The following is a 15,472-nucleotide window of genomic DNA, read 5'->3' as shown; positions in this document are numbered from 1 at the left end:
AATCTGGTAATTGCCGGGGCTAGAGGGATTGCCGGGGGCGTCGGTACCATAGAGGTGCGAGGAGGTTATGAGGAGGCCGGGGCGCCAAGGCTGCGGGGGAGTGCTGCCGTCCACGGGTAGTGGTGACAGGCAGTCTGTGTGGCGGTCCAGTGAAGGAGACAAGCTGGAGTTAAAATATGGTATCTCTAATATCCAGTGAAACCACATAATTCTTATAGATTATTTGAGGTTATAACCCATAAATGTGAGCCCAATCCTTAAGCCCAAATACCCAACTAGACCACTAATTTCAATCACCGCATACATATCAATGATAAAGTAGAGCAGATCCTATTTGGCGCTGTAGGCGCCCGTTATTATTGTTTCTGCAAATGGGCGCCTACAGCCTCGTTAGTTGGGCTTGGCCCATTAAGTTTCATTCGCAATGACAACCACCAGGCCACTAATCGGCTTGTGTAATATTTCTTCGTTTTTCTCTTTTATTTGTTCGTCGGTTTGTTTTGTTCTTTTGTTCTTTTTTCTTTTTTCCACTTCTTTTCCTTTTCTTTTAGTTTTTATCATAAATGCGTAGTTTTTTAGTTCATGAACTTTTCTTAAAACAGCTGAACTTTTTCTTTCAAATATGATGCACTTTTTCAAATTTGATGAAATTTTTAAAAAATTGATGAACTTTTTCAAATTGAATGAACTTTTTTTCAAAATCGATGAACTTTTTTTAAAAAAAAATTGGCGAACTTTTTTCAAATCCAATGTACTTTATCAAAATGGGTGAACTTTTATCAAATTCAATGAACATTGTTTTCATTTTCTATGAACTGTTTTGAAATGCGTGAACTATTTTTGAAATTTGATGAACTATTTTTTATTAGAAAAATAGACATTTACCAAATAGTTTTCATGTAACTCAAAAATCTCAGTGGTGTAGTAAATGCCTGAGTAATAAATAGTGCGGTTGCATTAGTTCTAAAGCAGTTCGGGTTGCGTTTGTTTACTATTGTTCTGAAGCTCCAGTGCTTAAGCTAAGCAATGAGAGGCAAGTGTGGCGGGAAATCGATACCTCGTTACACCAATTTTTCGTGTGATTTTTTCGGGAATGAATTTGTTTCTGGGCCTAGCATAGAAACGGCCCATAGAGTGTGTGTGTGTGTGTTGTAGGCCCAATTTCCACATTAGGGCGCCTACTGCAGCGAACAGGAGCTCCCAAAAAATAGTGCGTTATAGCGTCGTTAGTAACACACTATAGCGTGCTGAGATTTGTCCCGCTAAATAAATTAGTGCACAATGCCTTGTTAATACCATGTTATAACCTGAAATATCATTCAAACATAAATTTGACGCGTACATCTCAACATTGTATATGCGCACGCCAAGTTTCGTGAAAAACCGACATTTTATAGGCCTTGTGTAAAAAAGAAAAAATAATGTCTCATGAAAAGCCGTTTTTGACACTCAATTTTGTCCTTTTATATGTGACATAAAAATTGCCGGTTTTCTGCAAACAAATTTCTGTGCACGTGCAATGCCAAAATGTGGTCGTGAATCATTTTGACAGAATTTTGTGACATTTCAAAATATGTTTAAAATGCGTTTTAAAAAGCAGGAGCATCTGCTCCCATGCGCCAAAACGCCTTTTTCTTTGTCAGAAATTCACTTTGGCATTTCAAATATATTTCTCAATGACGGGAGCATATGCTCCCATGTGCCAAAGTGAATTTCTGGAAAATAGTGCACTATAGAAGCCTATCTTTTTCCTTGATATAAATAGAATATAGTCCTTGTCCTAGTACAACCACAATCGCCGCATACAAAGTCGTATTATCGCAGCAGCATACGCCTTTCTGTCCAGCGCTTCTGGTAGTTCGGATATCAAACACACTGGACAAATATGTAGGCCGCAGTTCGACCAATGGAGGTGAACTGCTTTAATGTTGATAACTAATGCACAATTACCTTGGCAAAATTTGTGTTTATGTTGGTAAAAATAAATTACGTTTTTTATGAGAAAATTTTTCGATCTATTCATCTTCAATCATGACAGTACAACGTACATCCGAGATAATAGAAATTACATCCATGTCCATAGACCACTTCGAGCGTACTTCAATATGTTTTGTCTGTTTTTTGTCCGAGTTTGCTCCCGTTTTTGATTCAAATGTGTAGCACGATATAATCCGCATCCAGTTATTATCCGATTCACTCCAAATCTGGCAAATACAAAGGGTAAAGGATTTTCGGATCACATCACTTGGAATCTGGCAAATAAAAATGGTAAAGGATTTGGCAATCACAATATTCAACCCGATCTGATCGTTTTGTATCCCTAATTAGAGACATCCGCCATTTTTCTATGGTAAACAATTCACACCGGCCGACCGATCAATGCAGCGCCGGTCGAGTGTGCGTCATCGGATCTGGCACGACCCATCGCCTCCTGTTGCACCATGTGTATTCCTTATCCACTCGCCCCCTTTGGCCATCCATCTCTTTCCCTTCCGCCATCCATCTCTCCATCACTTCCGTCACTCCCAATCAGCTGCTCTAGCGCTCAGATACAGCTTCTTGGCGAGCTCTCGTTCGGCCACCTCCTCCTCCACCCCTCTATTTCCTATCTCCTTAGTGTCTAGGACGAGCAGCATCCCCATCCTCACAGTTGTTCTCCGCCTACGAGCACCTCCATGTCCGAAGTTGCAACCGGCGATGGCAGAAGCTGCGACCAATGACGCCGAAAGCTACAACCGGCAACAATGAAAGACACGGTGGAAGAGCGATCTACCACTGAATGGTGCAATCGGGCAATGGCGGAAGCTGCGATAGGCGACGAATAAAGTTGCAACCAGAGCATGCCGAAGCAATGTTCGGTGCCCACAGAATATGTAAATGGGAAGGCCGAGGCTACAAGCAACGGCTGGGAATGTTGCGACCTGCGGTGGGGAAAGCTGCAACTGGTTCCTACGGAAGCTACAACCATCTTGCTTTAATTTTTTGCTGGGACCAGCGAGATAGCAAGTTCTAACCAGGGAGCCGAAGGGTGACCATCGTTGGCTGATGCCACGACCGTGACGTCCGCATGATGCAACCGGCCATACGGTTTGCTACGACACACGACGAGAATCCATGATGTCGACCCCAGGATGCTAGAACCAGAGAGCTTCATTGTTGCACCCCCCGACACCCCACGTCCGAGCTGCAATTGACATGCAACCAATGTTGGAACCACTTGTGGCTAGCGCTGCGTTGGTGCTATGACGACAGCAACAAACGAGTAGCGACGCTCCGACCCATGGGAAGGGGCGACATAGATGTAATCGAGTTGTGGGCAGGCACACTGCGATGTTACCGACCGACCGTGCTTCATCCAACTCGCCGGGGGGCAGGGGGAGAGGAGATGCAACGGTGAAAGAATGATGAAGGGACCAAGCCATGGGATGGAGGAGGAAGGGTAATATGATGATTGGGAGGAAAACATCGATCGGTTCAGATGCGACCAGCCTCGAGAATACTTAATAATACGGTGGAACATTTATAAAAATACACCTATCCCGAGCACACACAAGGGAACCGTAGACAACAAAACGGTACATATACCCGAAACCGACACAGGCGGGTAGGTAGAGAATACCTAGGGGCGCGAGACAACTCTCTCTAAGGAACTCAGCAAAATAGCCCCGTAACTTTGGGAGAAGGGATGCCCCACACAAAAGGGGGTCGCGGTGACCAGGCCCGGGCGACAGATTACCAAAAACACAAGTCTCAGCAAAGTCGTTCGAATTAGACTGTAGCTATAATCAATTTTAGCGTGAATTATCTGGAGGGGAAGTCTACCCTTTTTAATAAATTCGGTATGTTAATTTCTCTTCCTCCGAGACGACCGACAATTTTTAGTTTTACTACCCTTATATCTTCTTTTTTAGTCAATTCAATGGATTTTTTCATTGCATTCCGGAATGAAACTCCATTTGTAATTGAAAGCCTAACATTCTTGATCGTAAACATCTGGACCGAGCTGGGCGGATGAACTTAGCTATTGAACAAGGTACCTCATTTGTCCGTTAACGAGTCTGATTGTCTGATATCCCGTAAACTAGACGCGAATGAGAAGGAGCTTTGCGGGCGTCCGACACCCCGCTCCCACCTAAAAACATCTCCCACGCCAGCACCTTCTCTCTTGTGAACGCACCTGTGCTCTCCGCGCCATATTCATGCCGGTCCACAACGGACATGACAGATCATTGGAGTTGGCATTGAAGGGGCGCGCCAGTGGAGTGTGCCCCATTCGCCGTGTCCCGGTCTCCGCGCCTATTCAATGCTAGAGGCGTGACTAGGCGGGATGGGACATATATGACAGTTTTCACACCAGCTACTGGTCCGTCTAACTGGCGGTATTAAGTAGGCGTGCCAGCTGAGAAACCAACTCTCGGGCCCGTAATGAAACAACCCACCGCTTCCTCGATTGTGCTCACTATTTATACATGGCCCTGCATGGCATGATCCGCAGAAAAACACTTCATCTTCCTTTTCACCTACATGCACTATCTCTGCCATGGGCGAGAGATCTAAAGTGATGCGAGAGAGCCTCTATGCGCAGTGGAAGCATGAGTTGGCAGGCATCGCAGCTGACTAGTTAGAGGTCGGCTTGATGGCGAGCTCACTGAAGATGAGCAATGACGACTCCACGATGGAGGAGGCGTCAAACGATGAGCCGGCGCCCCCGCCAACGCTTGTCCATGCTGGCTTTTCCATGGAGCAGCTACAGATGCACTTCAACACCATCATGGTGGAGAAGCACGGGAGTACCTAATGTCGGCGATCTAGTAGGCACAAAAGGAAAAGTGCTATAACCTCTCTCACCACATGCATCACCGGTTAGCGGAGGGACAAATATACGGTGTGTTAGCGAGAGAGGAGGCCATGGCCGTGGAGAACCCAAAGTTCGTCACCTAGCAGTGGGCGATCTACGAGGGCGTACGTATAGTACTCGTCGCACTACCTTCATGCCTTCATCATGCAATCGCCGATGTTGCAACGAAAAGTCCCCCAATGATTTGCATCCCCCTTAGTTGCAACTTCGGCCAACATAGTTTTCGACATCGCCGCCAAGAGGGTGTAGTAACAGACCACTGACGACCAATGGTTTGCAGCTTTTGGCCTCCTATATCCCAATCATAGTTTCAGTCAATGTCGTTTCCAGTTTCATGGACATGGTGTCAGCATGTCCGGTTGCTGGTTGCAACAAGTTGTGGTCGCTATTCCTACAATAGTGGGTTCCGGTTGAAGCACCCGTGGCATTCGAGTGTGTTGATAGCCTGCAAGTGCACAGGTTTAGTTGTAGCCTTTTCGAACTAAGAGTATCGATCCCATAGGGAGCACAGGAATCAGACGTTACCTCTTGTAATGAATATGGATTTGTGCTTACAAGTAGCTATACACTCCAAATATAGTGAGGGCATAAATATATTGTTGTTGAGGTGCGAAGTAAACTTGAGAGAAAATAACATAAGAAAATAGTAGCATGAGCACATATGAACTAATAGAGAAGGAAGGCTTTCTCAGAGAGTCTGGAATCCCCATTGGTATGTTTCTAGCTCAACCTATGCGTGGGCATAGTATGATGTCGATACTTGAGCCACTCTTGACAATTATGTTGGGTGGAGACTGGTACGGAACACGTTCTACTCTAGGTAGACTTCGTGCCATGAACGCCACCACTATAATCTCCCTCTGCGGGTTACAACTACCGCATTTAAGGATGACCCGTGGACCCGGCCTCCCTAAGGGTTCTCCATAATTCCCCTGTCAGTTGCAAAGTTTAGGAGTAAAGACTTTTACTGTCACCTCGAATTACCTTCACATCCTCCCATTTAACAACGACAGTGATATACTTAGTGGCCATATGGCGGTAATGTTGACAGGCCTCTTCACAACATTCACGAAGTTACCAAATTAAGCTTTCAAGAGAGGATCTCATATCCAATATATTGGTTCATATCCTATACATACAATGGTTCATCCATATCCCCAAGAACTAGGGGGTTTACTCACACATAGGAACAACGCACATCATTGTGATAGTGGCGATGAACATGAATGGATCACAAATTTAACACACAAGACGATCCACTAGGATTCTTGATTGCTACAAGAAGAGGGGTGTAGATGATGATGACGATGACAGTGATGATGATGTTGAGGATGACAGTGGTGATGATGTTGTAGCCCCTCGTGCTTGGTGGTGAAGATGCCTTTTGGATGAGTTTCTGCTCTCTCTGTTCGTCTGATCCCCGATCTGATTTCACGAGGTCAAAATAATGGACAAGTTGGCGGCGCTAGCGCTCCATACAACCGCTGATACGAGCGGTCGCACTCGTATGATCCGCTCTATTTTGCTTTGAAGGCAGCGCAACGGTCCTCCTTTAGCCCCTTTGCTCCATTCTTTTATCGTAGATGATTATCACATTAAATATGTGATTTCACTACCGTTTCCTGAGATTTCTTCCATAAAGTATGTTTGGTCCAAAAAGCGTTACCCGAGGAATATCAACAAAAAAGAGGTGCGCAAACACGGTAAAATTCCACAAAGTCTACCATGTAGGCACAAAATGACTATCAAAATGACCACATAAATTGGACTAATCAACTCCCCAAGCTTAAGTCTTGCTTGTCCCCGAGTAAGTCCCGTAGCTTGTAATGAACAATGTCAACTTGGTGTTTATGAGATCCGGATATGAAAGAGGCATGAGTCCATCGTCGATTATAGCTAGGAATGAGTAAGGATAAAAGAATCATAGTTACTGATAGCTCATCCCCACTATGATAATGATCATGCATGCCTCCACACATTGTGAATCAATTTCATTATGGATAAGTAACAACTTCATACCATAGTTAATGATTGTTTCAACCAGGCAAGTAGACGAAAGTTTTATTTCTTACTCCTGTTTTCTTCTCAAACCTGTTACTTTAAATATTTTGTATCTTGTCATCGGAACATGATTAAGTGCCCATCTCACACCTTTTAATTTAATGTGATATGTAAGTTAAACATGATCCTCGGGTGAACTCTTTTTGCAAAACACTTATAATTTAATAGGATTCATTCATTCTCCTGGTTGCCCTTTCATCAATTGAACTTGTAATGAACTAGCATATATAGTTATTTCATCTACTTAAAAAAAATCATAACCGCAGTGTGGATCACTTATATCATCTTGCAAGTGACTATGTCCACTACTTAGGTCTTAGTCATTATCCTTTATGTACAGCAATAATGATTCCACACATCAAAACATCCAAATACTCATCGTAAAGGGCCATCCCCTGCTCAAAAGGAATTGACAGTTCAACCTTATTGAAAGTAAAATTGCGAGCTAGTCTCGACTTGCTGGAAGTAAATGTAGAAAAGTAAAGATACAAAGTATGCGAGGATCTCCCCCAAGTTTACAATCAAGCCGAAGAGATCCAGGTACTTAGCATTTTATGCTCACTCCTGGGTATCCTTGCACGCAGTGGAGATGCTCTTGACGCATTCCTTCGTCTCCTCGATTACAGCTTCCTTGTGATCCACCACCTTGGTCAAAAGCTCACACAGTGCAGTGTTTCGGTTAATTGTATCAGCCATGAGACCGATCTTATGGAAGAGACCATCAACCCATGCTTCCTGGTCTTTTCCCATCAGCCAATAAGAATCGATGCCTTTCCCAATGGTGTCTACTCAAACCTTAGAAACTTTCTCCAAATCCTTGATCTTTTCCTTTATCTCCTCTGGTGTGGGTGGCTCCTTTTCCCACTCTTTCTGAGGATGCCCAAAAGGAAATAAAGGAATATTGAACAGATAAGAGTTTGGAGGATACTCATCTGGAGTGGATTTGTCATCCCCTTCTTTTTCCCGTTCATCCTCCTCGATCTCCCATACCTTCACCTTGTCGCCGGTCTCCTCCTCCGGGCGTGGTTCATCCTTGATGCTCATCTTCCTCAAGTTCTCCCATATAGCAAGCACCACATTATCTAGATTGGGAAAAGGCATGATGCGGGAAGTGGTTGATGAAGACATGTTGTTCATGGCAGCGCCTGTGTTCTTCATCTGTAGCAAAATAGCTTTTGGAGGAGGTGGCAAGCAAGAAAAACTTGAGATTAGATAGGTTTGGGACTAAGGGACGTGCCCTTAGCCCTTTATAAAAATTTAGAATCCTGCTAATGTTGAGATTAGGCATAGAGAGTTAGTTAGGAAGAAATCAAAACAAAATCAGGAAAGAATCGCGGAGACAGATCAATCGACGGTCTTCCATATGGGCGAGAGCACTCGTATGTCCAGTCGCAAGACCTGTTACCGAACCATTTTTTTTTCCAAACCTGCTATTGCAGTAGATTCATGCAGGCAACCGTACGACCCCCACTGGTCGTATGATTCACCGTCAACCGCTCTGTTGCCAGACCGCTTGCCGTCCAGAAGTCATACGACCACGCATATGAGCGCCGGTGATCACATGAAACATCATCAACTTCCCCGTCGTCACCATCGCTTCTGCCCTCTATCCGTACGATCGACCATACCATCGGATTCGATCGTATGGTGAGCCATGTTTTGCTCTGTGGCTTCTGCGTCACTTTCTTCCTTGGAAATTTCCCTTCCTGAAAAAGTTAGTGACGAAAACTAGTCTGGACAAAAACTTCAGCAATTCAAAAAGGTATTAAAGAGGTCTAACTTGAAAAAAAAATAAACTTAAATACTAGACTAATATCTGACATCTATCACAACGTCTCTCCTTCATATGGTTACTTTTATTTTAAGATCTTTGGCTTCGTCTATTAGTGATGAAACTTACCTCCTTCACTTCCCGTTCTTCCTTTTGTTCGTCAGTGAGGTATAGCTCCTGGCGTTGTCCATTCACAATCTATGGTGCATCCTTTCCTCCTTTCAGTCGAACGACTCCGGAGTTGTAAAGTTCTTCAATCTCGTAGGGCCCTTCCGAGCGAGACCTGAGTTTTCCTGGAAACAACTTGAAACGAGATTTAAACAAGAGGATTTTGTTCCATGCAGAAACGTTCCTTTCAGGATCCTACGATCGTGCGACATCATAACTTGCTCTTTGAACTATCGGGCACTCTCTTAAGTACTATTCCAGAGCTCCCCTAATGCATGCATATGTAACAACCTTTTCTCTCCTGCCTCCCTTAGATCAAAATTTATATTTTTGACTGCCAATAAGCTTCATGCTCTAGTTCTAAGGGTAAATGACATGCCTTACCGAAGACCATCTTGTAGAGTGACATACCCATAGGGTTCTTGTAGGCAGTGCGGTAAGCCCAGAAGGGTTTCATTCAACTTCCTTGCCCAATCCTTTCTGGACTTTTGCACAGTCTTCTGTAGGGTTGTCTCTATCTCCCTGTTTGAGATTTCAACTTGGCCACTTGTTTGAGGATGATAAGGCGAAGCTATTTGGTCAGTCACTCCATACCCACGGAGGATCCTCCCGAAAATTCCCTGTATAGAACTTCAGCTTGGTTAAAGTTCGGTCTGCTCGGTCATACAGAAGAAGAACGAAAGTTACGGGGTTATCCCATAATCACGGCGCAATCCCACGATAATTTGTTGCTGCACTTATACGGAAATAGGGCGGTACTAGGCGCCGGCGCGCCGGCCCAAAGTTTGGGCCGGTCGCACCGCGAGCGTTCGATGTGTTACCTTCCAGTCGTCCAGATCGAGTCCTCTCTTCGTCCCCTTCCTCCGCATCTTCTTATCCGAAAAAACAGCAACCACGCACAGCTTGAAAAGCGACGACAAGCGCCCAGGCCGCCCCGTTCCCCGCCATGGATGCGCCCCCTCGTCGCTGACGGTGTGCAGCCTCACTGCCGCCGTTCGCTTCCTCGCAATGGCCGCCTCAACGTGCAGCTCGTGGCCATGGACGCGACGCTGCTCCGGGTTGCGCCGCCCCGCCATGATTGCAGCTCACCATGGCGCAGCGGACGGGCTGACGTGCAGGCTAGCGGACTGGCCGGCAGACGGCCCCACGCGCGGTCAACGCGGTCAGGGCAGGAGGGCGTGCTGGATCGGTCGTGTAAGAAAATATGCAGAAAATACTTATACAATGGGATAAATACAAAAGGCTATATAGTTATGTACTCCCTCCGCCCGGAATTATTTGTCGCAAAAATGGATAAAAATATATGTATCTAGAACTAAAATACGTCTAGATACGTTCATTTCCGCGACAAGTAATTTCAGACGGAGGGAGTATATAGTACTCTATCCGACACCACGTGCATTCCATCTCGAATTGATCGCAATATATTTCAATTAGTTGTATACAAAATATATTTTTGTTGAGTAACATAAGAAATTAAGTTAGAAATACATATGTTTATTATATTTATTTATTGAGGTGGACCTTTTTATACGCCTGTTTGCATGTTAAAATCAGCCATAATTACGTGTTGAGGTGCTATGTGTGCATATCGAGAGGAATGGGTTAGTGGGGATCATCTACTTGTTATACTAGCTATATAGACATAGTTGATACAGTATGTGATAGGATGATATGTAGGTGAAACTTGTTGCGTTATTGCTAGGTAATCTGTTGTGAGGCGGGACACGCCACTATCCAAGCTTATCTACGAAGATAATAGAACATGTAATGGAACGAAATAGGGGTTACATTGGCAAAATTGCATCCTCTCTTATTTGACTTGGCTATGTCACACTCTTGAACTATTTTTTATCAAGAAAGCTTTCGATCCATTCATCTTCAATCATGACAGTACAACGAACACCAGAAATAATGAATATTACATCCAGATCCATAGACCATCAAGCGATGACTACAAGCACTAAAGCGAGCCGAAGGCGCGCCGCCATCATCATCCCCTCCCTTGCCGGAGCCGGGCCAAACTTGTTGTATTAGACAGCCGAAAAGTCGTCGTGATAAGGCCGCATAGGACCAACGTACCAGAACAACAACCGCCGGCGATGAAGAGTAGCGTAGATCGGATGGTCCAACCTGAAGAAACACAAACATAGACGAAGTACGACCAGATCCGACCAAATCCACCAGATTAAAAGGTGAAGAAATTTACGTGCAACAATAGTCGTGTACAGATTCATGTAAAAATTCAAACCTTTAACACGTCCAAACCATGCCAATCTAGGTCATGTACAAAGGAAAAGTATTAAAAAAAGCCATGCCAATCTAGGTCACGTACCAAGGAAAAAGAAGAACGGGAAAGTCTTTCACAAAAACATGCAGGCAACATCAGACATCCTTCACGAGTCCAAAAAGAATACGGACAGGTATTAAACAAAAAATTTAAACAAGAACACGTACAAAACCTGGTCACATGATATAAATATTTTATTATTGTCATGTATATATTAGAGAAAGGATGTCGATAACACCCACACATGTGGCATACTAGACATCCGCCAACATACGGTGTGTGATGTGAGCAGGAGGCAGCCCACACAGGCTGTGTGTGGGCGAACATTATAATTGCCCACACGTGTGGGCGCAGCTACTTTGTGCCACACGCCAAACAAGTACTACTCATCTCCATCCCGCGCGTGTGGCACGAAGCAAAAATGCCCACACGTCCAGCCACGGCTACGTTAGGTACCCACGGGATGACGATTTAGTTGCCATCCGGGATGACAGATGTACTTATCCGGGATGGCAAATGTAGTTGTAAAAGCATGTCAAACTCTATCTGTTTTGGTTAACTATAGTTGCCATGTCTAATTTATGGTAGTTGCCGCGTGTAATCAAACCATAGTTGTCGTGTGTGATTAACTACTTGCCATATATGGTCAAACATTAGTAGCCATGTGTGTTTACCTAGTTGTCACGTGTGGTCCAACCATAGTTGCCATGTATGGTTAATCAGAGTTGACATGTGTGTTTATCTGGTTACCACGTACGCGCAACTGCAGTTGCCGTCTAGCAACGAATCATAGTTGCCATGCGTGTTTACCTAGTTGCCACGTACGCGTAACTGCAGTTGCCATCCAACAACGTACGAGTGTCATGGGGGTGAAAAGGAGTTCGCCCACACGCGCGTGACTAGGTGGTGGCTGTGTGGGCAGAAACTAGTTCGCTCATACAGCGCAGCTGGCAAACCATGTGTTGCGGGCGTGTGGGCGAACTCTCCAACGCCCACACACCAGCCCCGTCCTACGTGGCACGCGAAAACTGCCTTAGTATGTCAAGATTCGTGCAAACTTAACTGAACGGTGATCCACGCGTGTGGGCGAGTTGCGAAAATTGCCACACGTATGGGCGTTAGTATTTTCATAGAGAAAAGGTTATGATAAGGTCTTTCCAAGAAATCATACGTGCATGCCTTTCAAAATAAAAAATACATGCATGCAATCAACATATATCCTGCTTTAGGAGTCCAGCAAGAGTACGTTCAATTCATCTAAAAAAGGAGAATGCTACAATTCTCAGAAGATAAATTGGTCATACAATGTTGGGACAAATTAGAGTCATGCAAATAGTCATTCAACAGGTACGAACAAAGCCACCAAATTTGCCATCTTAAGCTTTTTTTTTAGGGAACTTAAGCTAGAATCTATAGACACGCAGTTCACCACAGATAATGAAGGTTTTGAGTCGAACTGTTCAAAATAATAATACTAGATACATATAGTATTAGATTACATGGACAAACAATGCAATCGGTTATGATAATAATATCTGTTTTGTTGTATAAAATAAGGCTATGGAACTTGAATATAGATTGTACCTATAATGTTGAGCATGCAATGAAAATTCAAATAGGTAAGTAGTCTGATTCCTGGCAGATTAAAATATAACTAGATTTGATGTGGAATAACATGTACAAAGAAAATTCAAAAAATAAGATTCAGCTAAGAGAGTGCAAAAACCAACTGGAACAGCCCCATGTTCATGTGTATCTTCCTGTGTGCTTCATAGAGTTTGTGGAAAGAAAGGAATAGCAAACACTTTCGTGGGGTGGATCCCACGGAGAGCTCGTGGGCTAGAAGGTTTAAAGAGGACTTCTCCCTCCTCACATATAAAGCTAAAGAATAACATAGGGGATTTGTATCCTCCTTCCTGCTATCTTTTGTTCATCCTTAATTTCCAACATTAGTCTGACTCTTGTTTAGTCTTTTTGCCTAACCACAAAGTGGTTTAGGATGTAATTTTGCCCCACATGTAAAGTGTAACCTATATATCATTTAATACTATAACACACTAGGAGCCTCTCCAACTGTTTTCAGCTGCCAAAACAAATATAGAGGAGGTTCTATTAAATTAGGTTGGAATGACATATAGAAAATTACATTAAGATTAGAAGACAATACAAACGGTACAGCTACGTGCCATTAATGTTTAGGATTTGTTAGTGAATAATCCTACAAAAACATTGAGTGCGAACATAAATGTCGGAAATGAGAAAAAGTGGAACAAAAAAAGGTAGAGATTAGTATGAGAATATGTGGTTTGGCATGGTAGGACATAGACCATGGTATTTTATTGGCACACATCCAAATCTTTATCCAAACGATGGAAATATTAAGCCCGAAATTTAATCATGTATGTTGATGCTACACATTTTGGTTATAACTATCTATATAAATATTGCTTTAGCCCAAATCAAATGAAATAACATAGGTGATTTTTTTTCCCAAAATATGAAAATATGTATTGCAAATTTGGCCGCGCAAATGCACAGGTCACAATGCTAGTTATATTTATTTCATCTTACTCTCTTCGCAGGTGTTAGCAAGACGACTTATATTTGGAAAGAGACATGGCAAGCTCTCTGAAATAAATGAAAGGAGAAAGAAAATTAACAAATTTAAGGAATCAGCCTGGAAATTTGTTTATTTTCTTTCCGCGGAACTGTTTGCATTATTTGTAACGTACAATGAGCCATGGTTTACAAATACAAGATACTTTTGGGTAGGGCCTGGCGAGCAGCTGTGGCCTGATCAAAAGATGAAGTGAGAGAAAGAAATAATCTCTTTTGTTCCTCATTGCAATTTTTCTTTTACCAAGAGTCCTCAACATTGTTTTTTTCACTAGGCTGAAGCTTAAGGCTGTATACATGTTTGCCGCCGGATTTTACATATATTCTATCTTTGCACTTCTATTCTGGGAAACAAGGCGCAAGGACTTCGGAGTGTCCATATGCCATCATGTGGCAACTGTTGTTCTGATTGTTATCTCCTACATTTGCAGGTATGTAGATGAGTGTAATTTCACATCTATACACATATAATGATGCACAACATAGCCAAACCTAAAGGTATTGCTACTTTAAACAGATTATCTCGTGCTGGGTCTGTCATTTTAGCCATTCATGACGCAAGTGATATATTCCTAGAGATGGGAAAGATGGCCAAGTACAGTAGCTGCGAGTGGCTAGCTGTTGTGGCATTTCTAGTTTTTGTGGCTTCGTGGATCCTTCTTCGGTTAATAATTTTTCCTTTCTGGATCCTAAGAAGCACAAGGTAAACATCTACTACAGTTTGCTGGTTGCTCTAGCATGTTCCTTTACCTGATTCGAAATCAGCTTAACTTCATTGGATTTTGTATCGCATTTGGTTGATCAATTTCATGATCTCGCATCTTTTTCAGTTATGAAGTTGCTACGATCCTGGACAAGCAGAACAATAAAATCTACAGAACCTCATACTACTATCTTTTCAACACTCTCTTGTTATCACTTCTAGTCTTTCACATATACTGGTGGGTTCTGATTTATAGGATGCTTGTAAAACAAATCCACTCCAGTGGGCATGTTGGTGAGGATGTTCGATCCGGTCAGTGATCCTTTTCTTACTCATTTCCTCGGTGTTACTTTTATTTTATTTCTCAGCAGCATCTTCTTATGGATTTTTTTTTATAAGCTATTCCTGCCATCAAACAGATTCGGAAGGCGAAAATGATCATGAAGATTAATTTATAGGTTGTTGGATGCTTAGTTCAAGAACTATATATGTTGTTCACTATTGGGAATTAAAATGCTGCAAACGGGTTTAAAAAGAATGGGAATGTCAAGGAGGAACTACTTAGCATATCGATCAGGAGGAAATTAAGGCGCAACAAAAAAACTGAAAATGCTAGAATCTCAGTGTCACTCGATCAGTTCTCCTTGATAGTTGATACTCTATCATTCAGGATCTTGGGGTATCAACCTAACATATGTCAAGATGTGTTTGTATAAATATTGAGTTTCTTCAAGTTGTACAAACTATCCTTTATGTGGCTTGATTCAAATTAAGTGGTACTTCTGGAGTGTGAACCGTCTTGTTTTGTTTTTTCGTTCCACCTTTTTTATGCCAACCACTATTGGAATCACCCAAGATGCCTAGTTCCCCGGGTTTGCCATGTGGTTTTTATCAGGAGTTCGACAATGTTAGCAGCTTGCCGGAACCAGGCTAATTGAATTCGGCAATGACAAAAGGAAAAAACGTTTTGCGCCAGGCCGGTCGCTTTCCACGCGAGCTCGTTGG

General features: G+C 43.1%; 1 protein-coding gene across 1 annotated transcript in view; it reads left to right on the top strand.

Moving 5' to 3' along the window:
- Positions 1 to 15,224, top strand: part of LOC123163505 (ASC1-like protein 1) — a 15,967-nt gene extending 743 nt beyond the window's left edge. Inside the window, exons 2-6 of the mRNA XM_044580982.1 lie at positions 13,731 to 13,957; positions 14,040 to 14,195; positions 14,282 to 14,467; positions 14,595 to 14,779; positions 14,887 to 15,224. Of these exons, the coding sequence (XP_044436917.1) occupies positions 13,731 to 13,957; positions 14,040 to 14,195; positions 14,282 to 14,467; positions 14,595 to 14,779; positions 14,887 to 14,918 (786 nt within the window). The 3' untranslated portion in view covers positions 14,919 to 15,224. The remainder of the gene's footprint in view (positions 1 to 13,730; positions 13,958 to 14,039; positions 14,196 to 14,281; positions 14,468 to 14,594; positions 14,780 to 14,886) is intronic.
- Positions 15,225 to 15,472: the final 248 nt, after the last annotated feature.

The sequence above is a fragment of the Triticum aestivum genome, chromosome 1D (genome assembly GCF_018294505.1).
Source record: "Triticum aestivum cultivar Chinese Spring chromosome 1D, IWGSC CS RefSeq v2.1, whole genome shotgun sequence".
NCBI classification, from domain to species: domain Eukaryota; kingdom Viridiplantae; phylum Streptophyta; class Magnoliopsida; order Poales; family Poaceae; genus Triticum; species Triticum aestivum.
This window is presented reverse-complemented; position numbering and strand designations above follow the sequence as displayed.